This window comes from Periplaneta americana, chromosome 5 (genome assembly GCF_040183065.1).
Source record: "Periplaneta americana isolate PAMFEO1 chromosome 5, P.americana_PAMFEO1_priV1, whole genome shotgun sequence".
In the NCBI taxonomy this organism is placed as follows: domain Eukaryota; kingdom Metazoa; phylum Arthropoda; class Insecta; order Blattodea; family Blattidae; genus Periplaneta; species Periplaneta americana.
The window spans coordinates 46028986-46056669 of record NC_091121.1 but is presented as its reverse complement, the minus strand read 5'-3'; the positions used below and the strand labels follow the sequence as shown (position 1 = coordinate 46056669).

General features: G+C 35.7%; 2 protein-coding genes and 1 non-coding gene across 7 annotated transcripts in view; all 3 read left to right on the top strand.

The window, feature by feature from the left end:
• The window catches only part of ThrRS (threonine--tRNA ligase), a 36340-nt gene extending 22911 nt beyond the window's left edge, over positions 1–13429 (top strand). For all 5 annotated transcript variants that reach the window (XM_069825578.1, XM_069825582.1, XM_069825580.1 and 2 more), the window contains 6 exons: positions 125–287; positions 5888–6025; positions 7258–7436; positions 8476–8650; positions 10284–10398; positions 11275–13429. In XM_069825578.1, coding sequence (XP_069681679.1) covers positions 125–287; positions 5888–6025; positions 7258–7436; positions 8476–8650; positions 10284–10398; positions 11275–11423 — 919 coding nt within the window. In that variant the 3' untranslated portion in view covers positions 11424–13429. The remainder of the gene's footprint in view (positions 1–124; positions 288–5887; positions 6026–7257; positions 7437–8475; positions 8651–10283; positions 10399–11274) is intronic.
• Positions 8351–8422, top strand: TRNAY-AUA (transfer RNA tyrosine (anticodon AUA)). The gene has a single exon. It is a non-coding gene; the product is annotated as a tRNA-Tyr (tRNA).
• A 6982-nt stretch (positions 13430–20411) lies between the features above and the next one.
• LOC138699577 (peptidyl-prolyl cis-trans isomerase B-like) lies at positions 20412–26669 on the top strand. The gene is made up of 4 exons (XM_069825576.1): positions 20412–20917; positions 20999–21206; positions 23132–23316; positions 26332–26669. Exons 1-4 carry the CDS (start codon positions 20813–20815, stop codon positions 26464–26466), a joined length of 633 nt encoding a protein of 210 aa, XP_069681677.1. The 5' UTR covers positions 20412–20812; the 3' UTR covers positions 26467–26669.
• Positions 26670–27684: the final 1015 nt, after the last annotated feature.

Here is a 27684-nt window from a genome sequence, read left to right as displayed (position 1 = left end):
GTATTAATATGTAGTAGTAAATATTGTTGTAAGTGAATATTTTATTTCAAAACTCAAAACAGTTCTCTCTTCTGTCTTTCTGTAGTAGTTTGAATGACACTTTTGTGGGTCATTGCTGTTTCAGTTTAATGTTCGACCAGCGCACGCGATCGTGGAGAGAGCTTCCATTGAGATTTGCTGACTTTGGGGTGCTGCATCGCAATGAACTTTCAGGAGCTCTCACTGGTCTCACCCGAGTGCGTCGCTTCCAGCAGGATGATGCCCATATCTTTTGTGCTGTGGAGCAGGTAACAGGGTTACTATACTCCAACCATGAGAAAGTCTTCAGGGAATGAGAGGGAGCGGGGTGATGCTGTGAATGAATGTTGATGTCATAAGATGTCATAAGGTCACACACGTGGGTACTCGTATCTCTATTGGCTGGCACTCACAGCACAAGCAATAACGCTGATATACACATTTTTATACTATTCTAGTTACAAAATTAGATCACGGTTAATCTCCTGCGCTTTTAATCCCTCCATACAGGAAATAACATATGCAGGAGAGCGCATGATTTTTAAACTGACGTTATCACTCCAATATTATTAATCTACTTCGCTCCAATAGATGACGCAATAGTAAGCACATTCCTTTCATGGTTTATCTCCTGGTTGGAGAACAGTATGCATTGCTGTAGTGTGTATCTAACCATGATTAAAATAGTTATTTCTAAACACAGTTTAGACAGCTGACTGAGGTTTACAATTTAAAGTATCAGAAAAATTGTGTCGCAGTTAAGTGCAATCAATGATGGGAACATCCACACATGTCCTGGGATGGGCTTAGAGTAAACCTAAGTTACCAGCAGTTCTACAATCTGTGAGATTCCTATGTAGCAAATAGTACATTGAGTTTCGTCACCCTCATGTATTGGATGTAATGAAGGACATTTTGCATTTTGAGCCACAGCTTTGAAATTCAATAAGATCCTCTTATTTCCTTAAATAAATAATTCAGTAATTACATGAAAGATCACTTGCCCGACTGCAGTGCCAAGAGATGACAGGAGTGTTGGTCTTCTAAATTTTATTTTCCCTGTATTTTCATATATCCCATTTTGAGAAGCACTGTCTTAGAGGATGTTAAAAATCACCTGAACTCGAGACACATGGAAGGCAGAAATGTGGAACGTTCATGTTTTCCTTACCTTGGCACTAAAAAGAGATAATGTAATTTCTTACACTGGCTGCCTTTTCTCTCCCAAATAAGATCCTGTATAGGAGTCTCAGAACTGTTATAGAAGTTGTGAAGCTCCTGTTCCACGTCATAGCATTGTGATGTAAGGTATCATGCCTAGAATTTGCATTACATAATGCACATCGGTTCGAGTCCTCATGTGGAAGTAATTCCCTCATGACAAGAGTGCGAATTTGTGTGCACTATGAAGTAGTGTTGCTACTTCTTATATATTTAAAGATGGCTGCAAAAGGGTATCTGTCGGATACAGGAGGGAGAGCCATTAATCCTTCCCATTGAAGGCTTTAAGGAACCAACCTGGACAAATACCCAATGTCCCATCCCTACCTTCCCTTGGTGCAGCTGTTAGTAAGCATAATTTTACAAGCTGAACTAAAAGGAGGGGCTACTCATCAATTAGCACTGGTCAGCTTGATGAGTTAATGACTGAATTTGGTATAATTTTTCTCTATTCAATACCTAATTCCCTCTTTACCCTTTCCTATCCAGTCCTCTGACTGAACTCTTACTTTCTTCGACCCGACAGTATTAGAGCATTCGAGGCCTAGGGGTTCATTTCACTTTCCTTCCTACCCTTTCTTTCTACTTTTCTGTTCCTAGTGCTGACCTGCTATGGCACTAAAATCGTCCTCCAGTGGCTTAAGGAGGGAAAGCTGGTGATCAACAAGATCTCCCAGCTAGGTCCAATGGACCCGTCGACCAACAGCAGGTGTGGTCCTCCAGACATTCTGGGGGTTGTGTGTGAATGAAGTAGCCACCAAAACGTTAAAATATGGTGTTCACTTAAATCGGCTACAACTTGCCATTTTCAGTGCCCATTGTGCAACTCAAACCAAGAAATGGATTCGGAACACCTCAAAATCTGTGCTTCAGTGGCTGGCCATGGTAATATCTTTGAAAAATATTGGAGTGCAAGAGGTCAAATGACTTTATTGTCAAACGCCTGGCATTAGAAAACAACAACAACAACATATTTAAAGATGCCTTTGTATGCATCTGATATCAGATATTTCTGTATACTTAGTCATGGTATGGGAAGCAGTGCATATTATGTTCAATCACAGAAGCTTTTAAAGACGACAAAACAAACTTCAGCTTAGCATCTCTTGATAACTGCTGTAACGATACCTTGCAAGTGTAATACGCTTGACTCATCATTCTGTAGGTGACTGTTTGCCTCCTTTAGATATTATTAGATAAAGACTGAAAGATTTAAACTTTGTAACATTGTAAACCACACTTTCTCAACTCTAATGTACATCATGCCTACCTAGGGTGACCACAAAAATACGGGAGACTTAGTTACGACAAATTTTAGCGAAATTTTTTGGTGTGTAAAGCTATGATTCATTGGTGGAATGGTTTATATTACATAATATAAAACTATCTACTTAATTATAGTACAAGTATGAGTTAGTTGACAATATTGAGTACAATATCATTTTAACAATTATATGTTTTTTAGTTTTAATTTGTTTATATTTGTCGACAGAATTTCGCAGAAGATTAAATTTTTTATCTTGCTATAAAAACTATAAAAAAAACTCTTCGGTTATATGTGCATACTGTTACACCAAAGATTGCAGGATCACCGGAACATAATTACTGTATTGATTAATAGGTACCTGCTAAACTATCAATGTTAATGTCAGTTTGTATCTGACATTTAGCGATTATGATGATGATTATTATTATTATTATTATTATTATTATCAGGGAAAGGATTTATATGTAAATACATATTTACTTATAAAGCTAATATAATTTATATTTTGCATTATCTTTATGTTTCACAATGTGTAGGGTTGAAAAATCCTACTTTTATTTTCCATATTTTTCCATATTTTAGAGTTTAGTACATATTTTCGTTAATTTCCATATATTTTCCATATTTCATATAAAACAGTCCATATTATATTAGGTTTAACAATAAAACAAAACAAAATTCCATTAACTTTTAAAAATACATTTCAACAATAGAGATTTAAACACATGTTCAGTAATCCCTTTAACATCAGAGTTATTTGAAAATTAGCAGTCCTATCAACAATGGGAAAGTAAGTTACAAAACTGTATTAATTTAATTTAAAATTTTTAACAGACTTCAGTTGTGCAGCTCAACAGTTAAATGCCAGTCAGAGTACACATAGGTTCAGTTTTGTAAATCATACTATAAAGACGGTAAATATGCCAAAAGTACGTCATTCAGTCAATTTAAAATCAAAACTAACAAGTTACATTTCAGAATTTAAAGAAGATGGTTTATCAACTGACAATAAAATATTATTTTGTAATTTGTGTCAGTGTGCAGTATCATCTACACAAAAGTTCCTGGTGCAACAACACATTACAACTAGTAAACATCAGGCCAACAAACAACTAAATTCCAAGCAGAGACAATTGTTTTTAACACAACCAACAACATCGAATGTAAGATCTGAGTTTAACATCGACCTGTGCCGTTCTCTCATCTCTGCTGATATTCCTCTCTACAAACTAAAGAATAAGGTCTTCAGGGAATTCCTTGAAAAATATACTCAACATACAATCCCGGATGAGTCAACACTTAGGAAGACGTATGCTCCATCCATCTACGATGAGACAATACAGAAGATAAGAGATGAAATTAAAGATAGTTCAATTTGGGTTTCCATTGATGAGACTCCCGACAAAGAAGGTAGACTTGTTGGTAATGTAGTTATCGGTTTGTTAAGTGAACAATATTCTGAACGAATTCTTTTACATTGTGATGTTCTAGAAAAGTGCAATAACAAAACTATAGTTAAACTGTTCAACGAAGCTATGGGTATCCTGTGGCCAAAGGGTATTATGTACGATAATGTGTTATTCTTTATTAGCGATGCTGCCCCTTATATGGTCAAAGCTGGACAAGCATTATCTGTTGTATATCCTAAATTGACTCATTTTACTTGTGTGGCGCATGCATTTCATCGTGTGGCAGAAGTGGTCAGAGACAATTTCCCTAAAGTAGATTTGTTGATTTCATCAGTGAAAAAAGTATTTCTCAAAGCTCCCAGTAGAGTTAACGTGTTGAAAGAAATGTACCCTGAAATTCCATTGCCACCAAAGCCAATTTTAACTAGATGGGGTACATGGCTAGAAGCAGTTGAATATTATGCCGAACATATAGACTCTATTAACAATGTTCTCCTTGCATTGGACTCTGAAGATGCAGTCTCAATTGATACTGCGAAAACAGTTACCTGTGACATAAGTGTGAAGAATGACTTAGCTCACATTCAGCATACATTTTCATGCATCATAAAAACGCTCAAAAGTCTCCAAAATAGGCACCTTTCACTATCTGAAAGTTTTGAAATTATAAATAGTACTGTGGAACAACTGAATCGTGGTAGAGGTAAAGTTGCAGATGCAGTAAGAGCTAAGGTGGACACTGTACTTTCAAAAAACCCTGGATATGAAGAACTACAAAAGGTTGTTGCTGTGATGAGTGGTGAATCAACAGTGAAGATTAACTTGAACTTATCCCCAGCAGACATTGTGAAATTGAATTATGTACCAGTTACTTCTTGTGACGTCGAACGCTCTTTTAGTCAGTATAAATCTATCCTCAGAGACAATAGAAGAAGATTCACTTTTCAGCACTTGAAAGAAATGTTTGTAACCTATTGTTATGGTAACAGACAATAAAAATTGTGTTTTGTTGAAACTACATTGGAAGATAAGGTACGTCCATTATATTTTTTGTTTAGTTTGATTAAAATGTACCAATATTTAACGTACATAGTCATTTTTTTATAATTTTAAGTCCATATTTAATTCCATATTTTGGTAAAAATCCATATTTAATTCCATATTTTGGTAAAAATAACTACATATATATTTACATATTTCATATATTTTTAGTCCATATAAATCCGTTCCCTGATTATTATTATTATTATGTTGTACAAAAAATTAGCAATCATGATTGGTAAAGAAAATATTGGAGGATTAGGATATCAGTACAGAAGCCAGAAGGCTCCAAAAATATTAGCTGAAATACGGGAGTTACCAGAAAAATACGAGAATGTTGGTCACCCTACCTACGACTACCCAAATGTAGCTTGTCATTTTTAGCTTATAGTGCATACAAATTCACTTACTACTCTTGACATTTCGACAAGTGTATGGGACTGGTGCCCACACACCAATATGATGAATTTGGGAAGCTACATTAGCGAAATCCAGTTACAAAACCCAACTGTTATAGCTGGGGTGATCGACGTGCTGACTAATCGATACCTGCATGCTCGTTAGATGATCGTTCACCTCTGGTTGGCCTTGACTCTTCATAGGCTGTTGCACACTGATTAGTTAATGAACCTCCTACATTATATTTTCTTCCTCCTCATCCTATCATATCATCGGGGTAATGTAACTCCGCCTTCCAGGCACCCTAACCTCAGAAGTGGGTTACAACTAAGCCACGGCCAGGAGAGAAGACCAGAAATGCCGAAAAGACAACCTGGTGGCATTGGATAAAAAAAAAAATATTTTCTTCCTCCTCTCATCTTCGTCATTAGCCGCTTTCTCTTCTTCCTTACTTCTCATCACTGTTGTTGAATATCATGTTGAGCACCATGTCAAAATAAATTAAATGATGGGGAATTTTGTTGTTTTCTAGATTCACCAGGAAATGCTGGGAGCACTGAACTTCTTGAAGCATGTGTACTCCGTATTTGGGTTCAGCTTCCAGCTGGTCCTGTCCACGAGGCCAGAGAAATTCTTGGGAGAAATTAGCATTTGGAACCAAGCTGAGCAGGTAACTTGACAGCCTTGGGCGTTTTGTCATCTCACTCTTTGTGGTGTCTGAAGCATTTTTTGCTTTCTGATAGTGCTAAGCATAGAAGTAGTAATACAGTAATACATTACAACTATTAATATAAATCAAGGAGTAAAACAAAGCTGTCCATTGTCTCAGGCTTGTTCTCTAGTTGGATAGGTGGCAGAAAATTTTACATACACAAACATTTTAAAATGAGTAATACTATATCAGTAGGAACACGAATTTCTGCTAATTGAGTCGGTAGGATCGTGATTTGTCGTGAATTTGGCAATTTTTTGCGTTAAACGCGATTTTTTATTACGAATATCACTGAATCATACATCCATCGGTACTTGGTGAATCAGATATAAAAAATAATTATATCAACAATGCAAAGAACCAGAAATATCCATGATTGTTAAATTTAGAAGATTAAATGGGCGGGGCATGTTCAACAAATGGAATATTCTCGTATCTTGAAGTCGGAGCTGACCTAAGGATCTGAACCTAGAAGTAGAAGAAGAAGTATAGTCTTTGTATCTGTTAGCACAGCTGGATGGATTTTGATAACAAACTTTTCTTTACATGAGAATTGTGCATATGAAACCATATTATTTGCCCTAGAACAAGAGAGCCCTTTTGCCCTAGAAGCAGGAATCCTATTAATGAAATGGCTAGAGGGGTTAGTTTTTCATGTCATAGACTCAAGTTCAAATGTGCAGCAAGTAAGTGGAATGCCATAGGAAAAAGTATTTTGGAACAAGATTGAAGTGATGTAAAAAACAGGAACAGTTTTACCTCTTAACAGTTTCTGTCTGCCTTCATTACAATAAAATTTCAAATTAATCAGAATCCACTAAGTAATCGTAAAAAATAAGGAGCTCAGGATATTAAGATTTTCTTGATATTTTTGTTGTCTCTGAGTACAGGTTTAATTTCCCATAACAGAATTATAGTGATGAAATATGTTCATATTCACATGAAAGCTTTCTACTTGAATTATTTTGCACAATTTAATGTAAGGTTTACTGTATGAGGAATAGAAGAAGACTGCTGTAAGTTTTACAGTTGTCTTAAGTATACGTTGCTACTTAGTACTTCATTCGGCATCCATCAAACCTACATTTACACAATTTTTTTCGTGTGTACTGCCATAAAATTACTGTTTAGGGATACTTCAAAAATGTCTAATGATAAAATATGTGCAACTTGTGACATCTTTTTTACAGCAACTGGCTGAAAGTCTTAATGAATTTGGAGAACCTTGGAAGGAGAACCCTGGAGATGGCGCATTCTATGGACCAAAGATTGACATCACTATCATGGATGCCCTAAGGAGACCACACCAGTGTGCAACTATCCAGCTGGATTTCCAGTTACCCATCCGGTTCAATCTGGGTTATGTGAGGTAAGCTGCCTGTGGTTGGTGACACCTGTTGGCACATGAATTTAGTATAAGATCAAAATAAGCAGCACTATTTCTTACTTTAAAAAAACGTGTTTAATGCCCACATGCATCAACGTCGGATAGTGTAACCACCTGTTAAAATTGCCACTTAACCCTTGGTTAAACATTTTTATGGTGCATCTACCTCATTTAGGACTTAAATAGATTTACCACTGTAATCTCTAACCGGCCATATTTCCAGCAGTTACAGGATATAACCAATGATTAGTAGGCCTAGTGAAGTAAAATAGCAGCCAGATTCACAGCTTGTGATTTCAAAGACGAATTTTTGTATTTTTATTACTTGGAAAGGGATGATGGTGAGTGTGAAATTGTGCTAGTCGAAAGAAAGAATTTTTGCAATTAATTAGGTGACAAAAAATTGCAAAAGAGATTTCAAATGAAATCTGTTGTGTCATTTCGACTTCACTTAGAATAATCCACAAACAGCTAAACAGTCCCATTTCTCCCATAAACTGGCTGCTTACAACATTACGATGTATGCAACTGATATTTTCAGTATTTTAAGAGAAAATACTCGAGTATCTCTTTTCCTACATCGCAGGTTAAACGAATATAGGTTATGGATGGATGAAGTGATTTACGCATATCATATATTATTTCAGTGTACCGAAGTACATATGATATTTCCATGAAGAATTCTGCGTCATCATACGATGAAAGAGTAATGGAACGGCGCTTATTCAGTCGGATCCCAGCCAACTAGTCACTCATAACGAGTGCACCTCAGCACATGTGTGGACTTCGGTCCTATGTTCATAGACATCTATGACGTAGTGCAGAGGGCGGCCACTAGAGGGAACCCAAGAGTTGGAACTCAATCAGAGACAATTCTGTCTGACGCTGCGGTTGTATCCGGTGTGGCTTAGTGGATAAAGCATCAGCACATAGAGCTGAAAACCCGGGTTCAAATCCCGGCGCCGGAGAGAATTTTTCTCCATTCCATTACTCTTTCATCGTTTTGCTTTCTTGTTGACAGTGAGAGTGGGGAGAAGAAAAGGCCTGTAATCATTCATCGAGCTATCCTAGGTTCAGTGGAAAGGATGATCGCCATTCTTACAGAATCATATGCTGGCAAATGGCCATTTTGGTTGTCACCGAGGCAGTGTATAGTGATTCCTGTTGGAGCTCCTTTCCATGACTATGCATTCAAGGTATGTACCATACCATGTTCTTCGAGATTTTCGTTATTGTCTTTTGTATCCATTTGTTTTGTTGTCTTATTTATTTATTTATTTGTTTGTTTGTTTGCTTATTTGTTTATTTATTTATTCACTACCACATTTACTCGCAATATTTTCCTTTTTTTTTTCTTTTTCTTAAAATTTAGAAGCCCTCTCGTGGGTACTCACCTTGTCGTGGTGAGGGGGCTTAAACTTGTTAAGCTAACAAGTAACAAAGAGGTACCTACATAAGCTGCATTAACACCAACGCAGTCCCACTATATTTTTCACTGCTTCTGATTCAGGGAGTCCCTCAGTGTAAAATTCTCTGGAGGTAAAATAGTCCCTCAATCGGATCTCCGGGTAGGGACTGCACTGAGAGATGCCAAGAATCGTACTAAAGTACTTATTTGGATTAAAATTTAGAAGCCAAAAATCGAGAGAGGGGGTATTTCGTGATGGCTACAAAAATCTGGAGCAAACTGGCGATAAATAACGTCAAACACTTCATTTAAAATCAGATTCATATTTAATACCAAATGACTAAAATAATACGGAATTTCAGCAGATGTGCCATGTTCCAAATTCTAAAGTGTTGACAATACTTATTAGCTTTACATAGGAGTCGACTCCTGTTTCCTTATCTCTGGTTTTGCCTAGAAGAAAGGGGGTAGCATGTAGTGGGAAGAGATGGGTAATGACTGTGGGTTTTCCATACATAAAAGGTTCTTGTACGATTCTTGAAATCGACGAAAAATACTGTTGAAGTGCAAGGAGTGTAAGTTCATATATATGTATGTATACTTTTTGCTGGTTCAGTAGAAGAGAAAGCCTTACGGCCTTAACTCTGCCAGCTAAAATAAACCATTATTATTATTATTATTATTATTATTATTATTATTATTATTATTATTATTATCTTGAGCAAGATGTGAGAAAAACAAAATTCAGAAAATATGTCCTAAAAATCTATGAGAGAAATTACGTGAAGGGTGAACTTATGCAAGTAAATAGCATTAGCAAATAACAACGTAGTTATTTTATTGTAACCCATCCGTGCCTCTCTTAGTGTACCTTGTGACTTACATAGTCACTGTTACGCCTTCTTTATAGCTGTTGCAAAGAGTGGCCCAGCCCTGCTGACCATCTTTACATTTCCCTTGCCAGACTAAGAATATCTCAATTTACACACATAATTATTGATTTACGTATGTATTTACATATTATTTATATATTTGTGTATTTACTTACACATATTTATTCATTCATTCATGTTCAGTGAGTTAAGATTACACTATCCATTGTACGATAAAAGAGTAATGGAACAGAGAAAAATTCTCTCCGGCACCGGGATTTGAACCCGGGTTTTCAGCTCTACGTGCTGATGCTTTATCCATTAAGCCACACCGGATACCCATCCCGGTCCCAGACAGAATCGTCTCAGTTTAAGTTCCAACTCTTGGGTTCCCTCTAGTGGCCGCCTTCTGCACTACGTCATTTATAAAGGGATATTTTAAATGGGTATTTAGATTGAAATCCATTTTGATTTCTTCATATCTCTGTATGGAATCAGTTGATCACAGATCTCTGTACAACTACATTAACACTCAGTTCTTGTCTACAGGTGAAAGAGCAGCTATATTCAGCTGGTTTCATGTGTGACGTGGATGTTGATCCAGGTGACACCATGAATAAGAAGATCCGCAATGCCCAGCTGGCACAGTACAACTTCATCCTGGGTGAGTTCAATAGTGGAGTTTCATTTCACATGCGAAATAAACAGAAATTTTCCATATGGAGATGTCCAATATGATGTAGCAGTTAAGAAAAGTCCTGACATTTAATCCAACACTTCATATTGAATTTTATAAATTGCTATACCTCTAGAAAGTCTTCAGTCCGTGAACACGAGACACTGTTAAAAGTGTCATATAGAACAAGCCACAACCTTTAACGCCTTTTAAAATGGTTAATATTGTAAATTTCAAATAGGTGTGTATGAAATACTTATGGTTCTGGAAAAAACACTTTACATTCAAATACATGAATATTTTAAATTTGCTTGTGTGCCAATGCATGCCTTTTCCCCCCACTTCTCCCCTCATTTCCAAGCAAAGTATACTCTTGATTATCCAGGCTAATGATCAGGAAGAGGTATTCGGATAATGCAGAAAAACTGATAATACGAAAATTTATTATTTTGGAGGCCTATTTGGTTAACAAATACTTTTAAATCTATATTTAACTTCATATTTACTGTAATATACACAGTAGGTATATATCATTTTACGCATAAGATTAAAATTCACTTACAATTTAAGATTGTAGAAACCAAAAGTAAATTAATGCAAATCTAGCTTTCAGGTAAAGCTCCCTATGAAGCAGACTTGAATAATTTGAAGGGAAAAATTGTTTTGGGGCTGGGTATCGATCTGGGACCAGCCACTTGATGGGATTAATTTGTATCATTATTTCAAGTGATGCGACTTGTGGCGGAGGTGGATTTGCTTGCTTTTCTCCTCTGGAATTAATCCCATTCGAACTTTGCCAGTCTTATTAAGTACACAGAAGATGCCTAAGTACACAATAGGTTTTGTGTTGTGCTTGTGTTACAGTGGTCGGGGAGAAGGAGCAGAGTGCAGGCACGGTCAATGTGCGCACCAGGGACAATGTGGTACATGGAGAATTCTCAATTGCTGCTGTGACTGAAAAGTTCCAAGCCCTAAAGGACAAGCGCCTGCTGGACAGTGAAGTGCAGTTCTAAAACTCAGAAAGAAGGGGAGGAATTTGTCGAGCATGTTGTGAGGTATATTGGAAGAATTGCAGTGTAATTCAAACTGTGTAGTGTACAGATATGTTTCCATCGTTTCAGAACTCCATATGGATTATAGCATATCCATACTAGTCCTCACAACTGGGCTTATTTGCGTCGTGTATAAATATGAAATAAATACAGGATGTTTCAATAAAAGCATGCAAAAATTAAACAGGACATAGGGCATACTCTACTGAACATTTTGACATATGGAACCTAACGTCTGAGAAGCCAATGTAAGGAAATAGGAGCTTAAACATGCTCATCACTGTTACTGTTTTCCGGATTATTTACAGCTAATTTTTACATGTATTTATTTACATTTAGTTTTACATTATTTACAGTTATTACTGTATAGTGCCACATCATTGACAAACCTGAGTTAACGTACCATTTTGAACCTCACAACATTTGCTCAAAATGACTACCAGCAAACTCAATGCAAGCATGACATATGATTTTTAGATATCCCTATATGAAATAATCGAGTGGATTCAGGTCAGGTGACCTCACAGGCCATGGAATAGGGTCTCCTCTTCCAATCCAGCGACCAGGAAATGTAGCATCCAGCTGTACCAGTACTGTGCCATTGTACTGTTCGACTCTTCAAATGGTATGAAAGGGTCTGTCTTTGGCTCATAGTGTGTTCTATCATGGATTGCCTAGTCTTCAAGCTCCTCTCTACATGTTTAACCCCATATGTCCATAAGCTGGCTTCGCATGCCACAAGTTCCCTATCTTAGGATGTTCAATAGAGCATCCTCTATGTCCTGTTTAATTTTTACACGCTTTTACTGAAACACACTGTATGTTAGGAACTAAAACATGACCGTGCGACAACAAATCTAGCTCATTATATATTTAATTTATTAGAGTGACCCAATGTTTTGGGTTTGCCTTGTGACACAGAAAATATATATATATATATATATATATTTTTTTTTTCTAGCATTAATTATGAATGTAGCTTTCTATTTATTAACATTGCTAGGTATTTGTAATTGTTACAATTGTCTCATCCAACTTCAGGGGTCATTCCTAAACAGTATATCACATTCTTTCATTGTACTCTTTTTCTGAAAGGTGATGTGGTCATAATAAACTAAAATTTTGTGTTTCTTCCTAGTTCTACTTCACAATTTAATGTTTACACTTTAGAAATAGGTGTTATGTATTCCAGCAAGACTAATGATGAAGAATTTCCATGTCTAACTCCGAAATTCACGTGAAAATCCTCAAGATTGATGTTAATTGATTTCTGATTTTCAAATTCTAATTAGAGACCCTTTATCAAATGTTATCAATATCTCTGTTACCATTAAGGAGTTCTGAAAAATTGGAAATATTTCTTTCGACTAGACAGTTTAAAACACGAAAACTGCAGGGAATGGAATCCTAGGCCAGAGACACAGTGTCTCACTGAAGAACCATTTCATCTTTCTTGTAGCAATCTTGACCAGTGATTAATGTTAAGTGAGTAAATATGCAGTTGAAAACAATGCACTCATTTCATTCAAACGAAACATAAATTTGTAAACACGTATGTCTGCTGCTTTGTTTTTCATTGTTTTGAAGTATTGACATGCTACTTCACCTTCTACTTCAGTTGTTCCACTACACGAACTGGATACTGCCTCATAATGCAGCACAGTGTACTCTTATCTACACAGATCATCTTTCTCCAGCAAAGCTGCAGAATCTTTCAAACGTAAATAAAACGATGCTCTCGTATTTGCAAGAGTAATGCTGGAGAAGTATTTATTTTAAATGCAGCCTGCAGTCTACAGATAATTCATGGTTTTGTAAAAACAATAGCTCTCGTACATGCATGAATAAAACTAGGATGCAGTTTTGGATGCAATCTGCAGCCTGCAGTCTTCATGCCTGTCCGTTGTTGTAAATGGTGTCCTGAAAGCTGATGAGAATACAAACAGAATGTGTGACATTAGTGTAAATGAGGATATTTTATTTTCATTGTCTCCTACCTCTTATGTCATTGAATGACAGTACTTTCAGGGATTCAGAGTCATGCTTTCACGTTTCAAAAAACATCTTAACTCAAGCCTTCCGTGGTTAAGGTAGTGTTAAAGTCAACAACTGACTGAAGACAAGTATTGTAATGTCATGCTCATAGCAAGCAAATGTTACATTACAAAGTGATGTCAGCACAGCAGAGCTCACTTTGAATGCTGGGTTCAGAAATGTTTCAGTATTTTGTTAATTCTCATTGAGATGTTGGACGTAGAAGTCCCGAGTGCTACTTTTATTGTTATGGGATGATGTTACTAGTTGGAAAAGAAAAGAATGGAAATAGTGGTGACAAACGAATCTCTAGAGAGACAGAAATATTCATAATGCACCGAACTTCAAGAAATCATTGGTCAATACAAGAATTTCATTCAAAATATCTTTCATAGAGTTCGAGTTTCTGCTTAATTTAATTGGGCCAGAAATTGCTAAAAATTATACACTTTCTAAAACATTATATCAGCAACAGAAAAAATAGCATGTACTTTACATTTTTATATTTCACACGACTATTTTAACAGTTTACAATACCTTTTTAAAATTCAGTATCTATATTAGGCACGCTCTTAGAATGATCCCTCATATCAACAAATGCTCGTAGGCAGGGATCTCGCAATTGGTTGTACACCAAAGTTCAGCAGTGCGCAATTAGAAAACTAGTCCCTCTTATAAATAGTTTCTATTTTTTTTTTTTTAATTTGCAATACTGCGGTTTACAAGTATTAAACGAAAACTTAGCCACTAATTTATGTTATTACAACAATATATTATAGGTACAATTATTTTCATTGCAATAAAAAATAGAGCGCAGTAATACCAAACACAGAGAAGTTGTACATTGCAGTCAGATTAAAGTATACAATATGGCACTATGCAGTAATAGTAGGCCTAATGTAATGTTTTATTTCATTGAAGGACAGCATGTCAGATGGACAGTTTAGTTTCAGCTGATCTGTCACTTTCATGAAGTGCTATGATATAAATTAAATTTCTACAAATAGTTAATTGTACCATGTGTTGTGATATTATTATGGGAGAGGAGTGAATTGTGCTCGGTTTTGTGAATTATGAGAGAGTAAATTATTTATCAGTACAGTCTACAAATAATGAATTGTGTTATGATAATATATGGGGTGAAAGTGAAATAACCTTGCAGATTGAAAGGGGCGATTGAGTACACTGAAATGAATAGAAAACCTATATTACGTTTTATACTTAAATGCACAGTTAATTAGAAGATTAAGTTTGAAGTTTCACCAGTCTGGCAACATCGCCGCTGACACACTTTTCATGATACAGATGTAAGAAGTCAACGAACTCTTTGTGTCTGGGTAGGTGAGCTGCCCTCTGCCTAGACATTGCCACTTGCTCGCATCATGCTTTGGCTTGAAATTAGAGGTTTTTAAAATTAAATTTACATGAAAACCATCCACACTATTGAAATGTGCCAGAGGATAAATTATTCTTTATTAGATTTCTTATCGATATGGACAAAAATCACGATCATACTCGCAGTAGTTACCAAATAAGAGATTGTTAAATATTTGGAATAAAAAACTTTTTTTTTTTTTCTGAAAAAATATGAACTTTCCACCAATGTGATGTTATAGTCTTTTGTTACATAAAACATGAGTTTGTTTGCTCTGAAAATCTGCAAGGCTATTTCACTTTTACCCTGTATACATTCAAATTGCAGCCTATTGATGTAGGATAGAATATGGAAGGAGAAATTGCAGTCCATTTGTAGTGAAACATAATCCACTTCAAAGTGGAGAAAAAATATCAAGACATACAAACATTACCCTAAGTTCGTAATTTGCTATTAGCTAGAGAATAGGTTATCTGAGGTTAATGCCTAAAGATGGCAAAGTGCTGTTGAAAATGTTATCAAGAAGAAGATAAAATGTGGCAATTGGGCAATCTTACAGACAATTATAATTACGAGATGATTCTTCCAGTGATTCTTCCATCTGATTTGGAAGGAATTGGCATGTTATGCAAATCTGGCTTTCAGGTAGTAACTCCCTATGAAGCAGGTTGTGTGGATAAAAAAAGGAAAAAATTGTGATGGTGTCGTATATAGTTCCTGGGTAGTTCAGTCGGTAGAGCATTCGTGCACTAAGCGAAGGGTCCCGGGATCGATACCCGACCCTGAAACAATTTTTTCCTTGAAATTATTCAATTGGCATGTTTTCTGATAGTGACTAAGTTATTCACGTAAGTTCTATGATTTTGATTTAGCCTAATTACCTTAACCAGCCTAAATATAATATTATAATAAACTAATATGCTGATTATAATTTAATAGTGAAAACTTTTTTATACTAATTGCAGGTACTTGATTTCGTCATTCGTTCATATGAAGCCAGTTGTGTAGAACATTTACCAACAGAGTTTTTACTCAAGGTGCGCCAAATGAGACCTCAGTCATAATAATTATTAATATAATCTGATATTTATTATTTTTAAATGCACGTCCAGTTTCAACACTGACCTGCTTGGTACTGTGCTGTTTGTTATCATGCCCAGAAATGTTCCACACATTTGAATCACCAATAATATATTGGAAACGACCACGTGCTTTTGTTGATATGAGGAACTGTTCTAAGAGTGTGCACATAGGCTTTATAGTTAGTCAAGCTATTGCCAGGCATAATATTTTTTTAAGTTTGTTATAATGTCGTGGATCCTGGAGATCACACAATATATTTATTCCTGTAATTTTTTACATAAAAGTGTTCTCTTGGTCCCACTCCATTGTTGAATTCATATACACAAAATGAAATTAAACTAAACACTTGCTTCAACATGACTTCATTTTAGAGTGGCAGGAAGACAATTTTATTGTGCATTGCAAGCTGTGTACTACTCAAAGTGTGGCTCTCTGTCCTATACTGACTTGTAATATTCAAAGGGATTTGCGAAAAACTGACAGCCCAGTGGAGCATGCGGTCACTACCCTGCACTGATTAGCAACTCCTCGTGGTACATCACAAAATTCGCTCCAGTCAATCACCAGCTTTATAGACACAAAGTGCCTCATGGCAGAATAGCTATTATAAGAGGAATTCTGACTTCATTTATTTCTTAGTGTTAGTGATCCATATTCTGTACTTACGTTTATGGTCAGAGTTACACTTTAGAATTTATTTGTGTTTGTACTGTGATTCACCATGGATTGTCTTCCCCTTTTTCTCCTTGTATCCTCCTCGTTCTCCTTGTCTTCTCTTTGTTCTCTTTGTATCTCCCTTGTTCTTCTAATTGTCTTCCCTGTGTTCTCCTTGTATCCTCCTCGTTCTCCTTGTCTTCCCCTCAGTCTCCCTGTCTTCTCCTCGTCCTTGTCTTTCCTTTGCTCTCTTGTCTTCCCCTTGTTTTCTTTGTGTTATCTTTGTCCTCTTTATGTTCCCCTTGTTCTAATTGTCTTCCCCATGTTTGTTCCTGGGTCTGTACAATAATGTCTGGTAGACATTAGTCTTCAAAATAATGTACAATTCAGCATACCGATATATGATGGAAGACAGCTCTGAAGAAGTTCTTATAGTTGCAGCATTATTAAAAGAAAATGAAGAAAATAAAAAGGAAGAAAAACGGATGGTTTCATCGCATTAATATAAAAGAAAAGAAAAGAAGAATTCTATCATTTTCTCATATCTTTCTCTTTTCCCTTCTCCTTCCAGGTCTCCCAACAAAAACAATGAATTCTGGTTTCATAGCAGTTGTATGTGAAAGAAATAATACAAATAGTTGCAGAAGGATTTAAGTTCACAACATTATTGCATTTGTCTGATAAAAATGTAATTATTTTATTTAATTGAGCATAAAAGAATACTCATTGCTTCAATATTGTGATGTTTGTACACTTCGTGCCTCAAGCATTTGTGACTCTCATGCAAAGACCAATAAGCTGATGCATCTACTGCAATACACAAACTGCGTAGTCTGTCTAGACTGCATTCATGTAGAAAAGCTACAAATTCTGGTTAAATTGAGTTCATTTTCAAATATTAGAAATAGTTGCATAATCTTTTGAAATGGGATCTTTGTTCATATCAGCTTTTCCTATTTGAAAAAAAAAAAAAAGCTCAGGAATGTTTCATAAGTACTAATGTAACTGAATGAATCATTTTGTGTGGCTTAAATTGCTTATAAGGTTTATAACAAATTGTTATGTTGGTTATTTCTTAATATAGATTTTCGTTTTGTGTGTTTTCAGACTAGGTTGAATGTGATAAGCATATGTTTATAATAATCATAATATATAGTCACAGTTCATGGTTTTAAAAAATTGAGGAAAGCTGTAAATTAGTAGGCCTACATAATATCACTTGTAAATTTTTGGGGTCCCTCAGAATTTATATATATATATATATATATATATATATATATATATATATATATATATATACATACATACGGGGTGGACCATTTAAGTTGATACTGTACAATATCTAAAAAACTAAGCGTTGTAGAAATGTCTTGAATAAAAGTTGCTTGATATTATGGGGGAAAGTAAATGCCATTTGTCATGTTTTATTTGGAGGACTGTTTCGAATGGGTCCAACCATTCATTGCACTCTTCGTACACAGCCATTCATAATTTTTGTTGTTATTTACATTGGTGTAAGAACAATCGCAAAGTGCTTCATACAAAAGTTGTTTAGTTTTTTATGAGGAATGAGAAAACAACATAAAAAATGTGGGTTCCTATTTAAAAAAATTAAATTGACCCTAAAATAACCATTACAGCGTTCTCCAAATAAAACACGACAAATGGCATTTACTTTTCCCCATAATATCAAGCAACTTTTATTCAAGACATTTATTTCTACAATGCTTAGTTTTTTAGATATTGTACAGTATCAACTTAAATGGTCCACCCTGTATATATATATGTTTGTTTATTCACCTATTTATTGCTGTAAGTTAGAACAGTCAAGTTCCTTCTTATTACATTATAAATATGAGCACTTGCCAAACTGTGTGCATGTGTTCTTTATTTTATAAATCGCGTGAATATATTTGTATTCCCTCGCTGTAAGCTACTAGATGCGACATTTTGTCATCGCTGAAGCATGCAGTAGTATCCCCTGACGAGTCAAGTGGAAATCGTTTCCTCCCTGCATTCCATTATATACTTCATTAATCATAATGCTGCCATATTGGTTTAATACAGTGGTCGTCAATACTCGCTGAAATGGATAACAGGTAAGAAGTGTATCGCAATATGCACCCTTGTGCAGAAGGAAGAGGTTCCTCCCTCTTCCTCCAGCAGCCATGAATGCGTGCCAGTGCAATGTATTATTCGCGGGTAAGAGACTCTAGGCCGAGGGTGCACTGTGTTGATGACCGCTGTTTTAATATATGAGTAGACCCATCTCCCATACTGCACCATATGTGATCTGCAATTTTGGTGCAGTACTCTTGTTATGCATTAGTAGTGGGAGCATGTTTGAAGTTTTTAAATACTCGCCATTGGGAGAGGGGAATTATTTTCACCATCAACGTCCTTTCCCATTTCAGATCTTGTTACAGTTTCAGTCATTTGTTTATTCTGTCTTCTCAAACTTCTCTTCGCTTCAGGTTGGTAGTGTAGAAGTTGTTTGGATATCCTGCTATTAGGAATCATTTTACAGTTCTAAAACAGTTTTGTTCTTGTAATGATGCTTCCACTATTGGTTCAATCTCTGGCCAATGATTTTGGTATATAGTTTATTATCTGCATTCAGTAGGCTGATTCCTCTACTGGGTGTTAATTTCAAAGTGTCTCATGACGTCACTGTTGTTGGGTCACCGATTTGAAGCGAGTTTCAGCTGATATGTTAGAGAAGTTGCCTATTATTTAAGGCGTTCTTCAATCTGAACTTGAGAACGTGTACGGTATAACTTGAACGTCGTAGCAACAGATGGCGGTCTGTACGGTCTGTGTGCTACCATAACCTCTTTCGAACTGTGTTTTGCGCCGGCAAGTCGTACGCAGGGTATTTGTTATCATCGGTTGCGTACGGTAACATTCCACAACACAAATCAAATGCTCTGTGTCCATGTTGACCGTCGAAGTTAATGTCAACAAATACGTAAGTAATCGTCTTAACCCTCTCCCCATATCCCGACAGTACGTATTTCCAAACAGTTCACATTCCTGCCACTACCGGCGTTATCGTACGTATCGGTACGTACTCTTCAGAATGAACGCCGTACTTGCTAGCCATCTTCTCTGCCTCTTAGGTTATACACCTGAGCTGCGGAAGTGTAGGAAGATTGAATTCTCTAGGCTCATCAACTAGCCACATGACGGCATACAGCGAGCCAAGACACTTTTTGAACTGAACATCCAGTATAAGTAGGCCTATATTCTTCGTACAATCTTTTCATTCAGTTTTTTAAATTGGTTTATTTTACGATACTTTATCAACTACGGAGGTTATCTAGTGATAATGCCAGCAAAATGAGCCCAGGGTCTGGCACTGAAAGTTACCCAGCATTTGCTCTTAACGGGTTGAGGGAAAACACTGGAAAAAAACCTCAACCAGGAAACTTACCCCTACCAGGACTTGAATCTGGACTACCTCAGACCACGTTTAGACATGCTATCTGTTATACCACAGCGGTGAACTTCATTCCATTCTTGTATTAAATATCCATATTTCCAGAAAATGTTCATTAGATCTAAAAACTTGTATAAAGCATTGGGGATACAGGTTTAATTAGATCTAAATTAATTCTATCTGACCCTGGAGTGTTCCGGGATTTATTTGTGTTGTGTGGTTTCTTTAACTCTTCCTTACCGATAAGATTATTTTCATCTTTCATGTGTACGTTCTTTCTACGAAAATATTTTTGTGCTATGTTCATTTAAAATTCGCGCGCTCAACAGCGCATTGAACTTGTATTTGTTTTACAATTACAAAATTGGTAACATGTGCATAACATTTATACTTTCATAAGTCACATTAAGACATTTTAAACGCATTGATGTTTATATTGGTATTATAATAGAAGTTATTAAGCGCATTATGCACGTAATTATTAATGCTCGTAGAGAAGACGAATTGTAATTGTCATGGTGGCAATGCGTATGTGTTGGCGACATCTGACTGGTCAATCGCCGTAACTACTGTTTTTCCGTCATTCATGCACATACATAAAGAGCTATCGTGGAGTTTGTAGGGGATGTGGGGAGCAGATAAAGGAATAAGAGATTGCTCTTACGTGTGAATGTTGCAGATGAACTGGTGTGAAAGTTGAACAGTGTCATTTTACGCACAATTGAAACATTAAAGTTCTATAGGCCGGCCCTCTATTTTGATAATATGAAGTCGTTATATTGTATATTACTTACATGTATTTGTTTGCTTGTTGGTGTTAAATGTTCTGGAGGGGATTCTGTTAAAAAGGGTCCTAAAGTTACGGACAAGGTAATGAAGGTAATGTTTTAATGTTATTTTAATCTCTTGGAAAATAAAATCATCTTCATAGGTTAAATTTATCTCTTTAAGGTATGGTTTGATATTACTATTGGTGGAGAACCCGCTGGAAGAATAGAGATTGGATTATTCGGAAAAACTGTTCCGAAGACTGTAAAAAATTTTGTTGAATTAGCGAAGAAGCCAAAAGGTGAAGGCTACAAAGGAAGCAAATTCCACAGGGTTATAAAGGACTTCATGATTCAAGGTGGAGACTTCACGAAAGGAGATGGCACCGGTGGTAAGTAACAGTGGTTTATAACGTATATAACGCCATATGTAGCAGTATATTATAGGCTACTACTCATGATTTCATACGGAATAGCTCTAGAATGCCACATAGTGGAAGTGAAGTCTTCATGCGTGATCTATGATATTGCACGTGGCTTTTAGCGCCTATTACAAGACGAGAACAGTCATAACATAACCTTACTTCATTACGCTGATACTTTGGAGGCTAGTTGATCCGATATGTAGTTACAGAAAAACATTAGTGTACGGTTTAAAAGTGCACTTACAAAGGACATAAACTAAAATATGAATTTAACAGCAAGACTTTTGTATGTATGTATCTATCCAATGCCTATCCACGTTACTTTACGTGATTCAAATTCCGCATATTGCGGATAGATGATAGGACTGTGACCCATTTTCTAGTTGTACACCACTTCGGCAGGCCACACCGTACATGATGTGTATCTGTGGAGAGTTATGTCGTGTACTAGGGTGTGTGTATGTGTAAGTGTAGTGTCTGGAATGAGTGATGTTGAGGAAGGGAGAAGGGGAAACCCAGTGCCGGCACATAGCCTACTCCTGTAGACTAGCACCAAGGGGGCCGCCAGGCTTAACATCCCTGTCCGACGGACAAATCACTATCAACAGTGACATATTTCTTCTCGTCATATACACTGTGGAGAGATTTGGGATTTAACCCAGGCATATTGGTGCACAATCTAGACTGTCATCTCTCTTAGTCCCGAGGTAGAAATTTTACATGAAAATTTCTGACCCCACCGAGAATCCAACACGAGACGGCTAGTCTGGAGGCAGACACGCTACCACAGAGTTAACTCAGCGGACATCATCAAGACTTATGTTTGATCAGTGATTTCTTATCGGTATCACTTATGAGGTTCAGACAGTTGACTAAACAACAACAACCAAGCACACATTGTAAACACACAGTTATTCAGTAGGCGTAAAGGATGTTCTATAGCCTGCGATACTGCAGGTTCTTTTTTTGACGAAAAAAAGTGGAAAAATGGTCTAATTTTCAGAGGGAAGGTAGTTTTGAATGTGAAGAATTCATATAGGACGTCAGCTGAACTGAAAACAAATAAAAAAAAATAGCTGAACTTGGAAAGAATTGATCAGTGTGGGTAACCTAAACGTGATTATTTAATACATGAAATAAAGAGGTAGAACACATCCAAAATGAATGCGAAACGCACATTTCACTTCTCTTAGTATATGCAATGCATACCAAAAGCCTAAACTAACCTAACCTAATCTATCACATTTTCTATATGCAAGGCACACGTAAAACCTATACTAATCTAATCTGACATGTTACAGATCCCCGCACCATAGAACTTAAAAAAATGAAAGTTGGACGTTTCAATGTCGCATCTTATAGAAAAGCCGGCCTAAATAATAGCCTATATGTATTTTGAGACGATTTTTTAACTTCTTTTCTTCACAAACAACGATTTTATGCTCGACTTTCAAAACAATTTCGGAAACACATAATTGTGACTGTAACCTAATATAACCTATTACAATCCAAACTAACCTAACCTGAACTAACCCAAGAAAATCTAAGCTAACCTAACGAAATTAAACTACCGTACTCTGATCGCTCTCAGGCAGTAAACATAGACTACCAGCAAACATAACATTATACTACCATCCAAAACTATGTAAAGCTTTAAAAATCCAAAACATTTAAAACATAATCACGCCGCAACAATCTACGCATGTAAATGATGGGAATTTAATATAGAATAATTGTACATGCTCAGAACTTCTAAAATCCATGGAGAAGCTTTCCTCCAGAATTAATTATTTTGATTTCCAGCATAAGATGAAAAGATACAAATGAATCGTGTATCTGTCAATTTTCACAGTTTGCTGTTATTAGATCCAGGATTTTCTTTTTTGTTGCAGGCCGCAGTATTTATGGTGATCGCTTTGCTGATGAGAATTTCAAGCTGAAGCACTATGGTGCTGGTTGGTTGTCCATGGCAAATGCTGGAAAGGACACGAATGGGTCTCAGTTCTTCATTACGACCAAGTTGACGTCGTGGCTGGATGGAAGACATGTGGTCTTTGGAAAGATTATCAAGGGAATGGTATGTATCAAAGTCTGCTTACCAATATGCTTTCTTTTCTGGTTGTTAGAAAAGGGTACTGGTCTGCAGCTGTAGTGACTTAAGGGGACACTTATGTGAGTTTTAAATCTTTTACAATTTTCATCCAAAATGTATTAATTTTGAACTATCGGTACATAAACATGCCTGCAATATGATGATCTGTACAAAATTTGGTGCCATTAGGGCTAATAGTTTTGAAATGAGATTTTTTAAATGTATTTTATATTGACTTCACTGAAAAGGCTCCTTGCGTCACAATTTTTAGTTCATATTAGCTTAAAAGCTTCAAAATAGTCATGGGAACATAAATTAAATAGCTTTTTGAGCTTGGTCTAAATAGAAAGTCACAATAAATTTTTAAGTGGATTTTCTTAATTTTTCACCATTATTTCACCATAGTGTCCCCTTAAGATGACTTTTTTCATGAGAGTGCATTCATTAGGGCAATAAATAATATTTTCTTTAGACCTGCTATTAATATTAACGTGCTAACCAACAGCGAATTCCATAAAGATCACAGTAATATATATATATATATATATATATATATATATATATATATATATATATATATATATATATAATTTGGTAATGGAAATTACGGGAAAATGGCTGAATGGATTTTAATGAATGGATAGTATGACAGTGAAATTAACAAAGATGTATGGTATCTATCTGTGATACTAACGAATGAGAGGCCAGGTTAACATGAATGTGTGTAACATTTGGAAATTCAGTAGACTTTTGTTGTTAAAGTGACTTTTTACTGCTGAAGTCCTGGATAACAAAATAATTAAAATACCTCATGAGGCTTAATCTTAAGAATTGTAATAAGTTTACACTAGGATGTATTGAAATCTTAGAGTATAAAAACTTTGTTATTATGAGTATTAACGTAATTGTCAGAAAATGAAATATATGTTCTTTGAATTTTTGGATCTATATCAGGTGAAAAGTAATGGTTGCCAATTATCATACACAAATTCATCAGCCATAGGGGTCTCAGTCCATAGACCTACAGATTCACTAATGAATTAAAGATTATACCTGCGTATCATTTCTGATATCTGATTGTTGACAGTGATTAAGACACCTCTACCACGAATTATGTGTTTTCTAATTTATGATCATCACAAAATGTAGCAAAGAGAAAAAATTGTTAACTCTCAACTGATTCCCGTAACCATGTCTGGCAGGCAGAAAATAGATTTTTTGTTACTAATTACATTTTCAGAAATTCGTCTGTTTTTATATTTAAATCTCTCAACTTTTAATAATAGAGTATAATGTAAATACTGTGCTTCAACCAGGAGAACACTAGAGACGAGGCGTGACATCATACTATGCTACTACTCACTAAGAAAGCAACAATCTGCTACTAAATCATAATGCAATGTTCTGTTGAATGGTACGAGGGCAATGTTTTCAAGTCTGATGAAGTTGAGTGGCTAACCTTATTGCCAGCCAATCACAAATCTAGAATCCACTGAAAGTGATAGATTCCCTGCACTTGTCTCTAATGTTGCATGTACTCTCCTGGTTGGAGAACAGCTGTATTTGGATTGGATATATATAGTTATGGTAACACTAAAATTATTTCTATTTAAGTACTCCACTAGGTTCATTTGTGTAAGATGCATAGTTTTAGTTTCCCATAAAAGGGTACAACACAACTAACTGGCTAAACACCAATATTACTTATTTATTCATTCATTTTCATTTAAGGAAAGTCACTTTCCTCGACCAAAGTATGAAAAGCATAGGATTCGAATTTAGTTTTTATTGTGGTTACTTCCAAAGTCTTTAATCATAATTGTTTCTAGAATCTTCTACATTTATTGATGCAATTAGTCTTAGAACTGAAACGTGTTACAAATAACGATTTTTTTCCCATGGTCTAATTTCATGGAATGTAGAGGTCAATACTCCTAATATGTTTTCTTTCGTGTTTTGTTTTATTGTTGCTGACTAGTTGAAATCCTTCGTCATGAGAAAGTTGAGAAGGGATTCTGACCCCTTTTTATGCTGAATCATAGGAATGTGAAATTGGAAGAAATGGTTAACAGAATTCTTTGGTTTTGCTAACTCAAAAATCTTCTTTATCCAATAACCTCCCAGCTGAATGTTTCCTTTGGAATCTAGCACCCCTCACAATTTAGCTAATCAGTTGCCTATTTTTTTGTGGTGTTGAGTTTCTTACAGGTGAGAAGGTGATTGGCGTTCATTTTTTGTCCAGGCTGTCTACATAGTGTGCATTATTCTTATGAAAGATGTTTATTTTATAAATGTGGACTGCTAAACAGTCATGGCATTTTCATTATAAATACTCAGTGACTAAAAAATATTAAAGGACACTTGGTAGAATTTGCCAGCTTTATCTTATCTCAAATTTAATTTTCTCCAGTCATACAAAATTTTCACCAAACAAAATACACCTTGCTGAGTTTGTTGATACAATATTAATACGTAACTAGGATTATTTTCTTTCAGTTTAAAATAATTAAACATTGGAATGATTTTTTTCCCCCGTTCTGGTACCTTTTCTCAGAAACTATATGTCAGAACTTAATGAAAAATTTTTATACATTTTATTTATTAGTAGTCTGACATTGTAGGGGGAAGGTTTTTTAACATAAAATCTTAATTATTGTTTTTTTTAATAATTATTAATTATATAATCATAATTCGTAGCACGATAAAGAAACTGAATTGTCTCGAAATGTGTGAAATGAAAGTGTCTGTATCATCTTTATGACATAATTTGTTAGTGGAAGAGGAGGGTTTAACTCCCAGAATTGCCTTGTGCATTATCTCATCCTTCATCAAGGTGCGTTGTTGTATCATTAAAAGTCACAATTACTCATTATGCATCATGGAACAAATAAACACTGCTGCCTGGTAATAAATTACCAGTGATGCAGAATTATATTGTCTAAAATTAGAGAATTCCTGGCTCATAACTGGATGAGGTAAGCCACAACTGTGTTGTTGCAGGATGTGGTTCGGAATATAGAAGCCACCAAAACTGACAGCCGTGATCGCCCCACTAAGGATGTGGAGATAGTAGACTGTGGTGCCGAGGAAGTCTCTGAACCATTCTCTGTCTCAAAGGAAGATGCCACAGACTGATCTGCGTACATGCATTTCTTAACCAGTCAATTCTTTGTATTTTGTGCGAGTGAGGTGATTGAACGTTTGAATTCTTTTTGTTCTACTGCAGGATAATTGTTGGGTGCTGTTGGTGGTGTTAGAACAATAAACACTAACTAAAAACCAATGTTTGCTTTATTGAAATAAGTGCATATTAGAATAAATGGACAAAGATACAGTTATATGAAGCTTAATATTGATTCTGAATCATAGCAGATGGCAATATTTGCTTGACATGAGTAGTCCACTATGTTGTGATGCCCCAATCCTTTTCATCCTTCGTGTTTCTGTCCTTGTCCTTGTCACGGAAACCAGGCAGATAAGCCATGTAGTTCACCATGGTATGCCTGACACTTGTCACTGTGTTAAGTTTTCATTTGTTTCTCTTTTTAACTTTGATGTCTTGAGCCAGAAGTCAGTCAGTCACATTTCCTAAGAATGCTGTGTTCTTTTTTCAACTTGGAAACTGTTCCAAGCTATAAATATTGGCTGTACTATTGGCACTACTGCATTATACATATGCTTGTATTTTTTTACCTTCTGCAGAAAAAGGGTAACAGTGGTAAGAAATATATTTTTGAAAGTTCTCTGAACACATGAACTATATTTGAAGGTGTTATTTTAATAATGGTACACTTCCATTTACATTGATTTTGAGATATGAAGTCTTAAAGTTAAATGTGTACAGAAAATTTAGGATGTGAAATATTTGAAAAATAATAGTTCATGCTTTCTTGTCAGAGATTAAGCTTTCTTCCTACGCTTGGAGTTTATGAATATTGTGTGGGACATTTCTAATAAAGGGGAGGACAATGGAGATGTACCACAATTCAAATGAAAAATCTCAATTTGTATGATTGATAAATCCAAGGAAACTCATTGGAGGTGTACCAGAACAATGTTTTTATTGCAAAGAAGTTGGATTTCAGTATAAAAATGGATATTTTATAATTTGGATCAAGATCTTGATCATCAATATCATCGGAGTCATTCAAAATCTCTTTAGAATCCCTCATTTTGGCTTAGCATGAAACACAGTTGAGTTATACCATTATTAAAATAATTTTCTTGTAGAATTATCTAACATGCCTGCACTGTGGTGCACTCTATTGGCAGTACAAGAAAGTTGGAGTTGTACCACTTTCATAATAACATTATTATAAACCTCAAAGTGTAGTTAAGTCCAATTTGACAAAA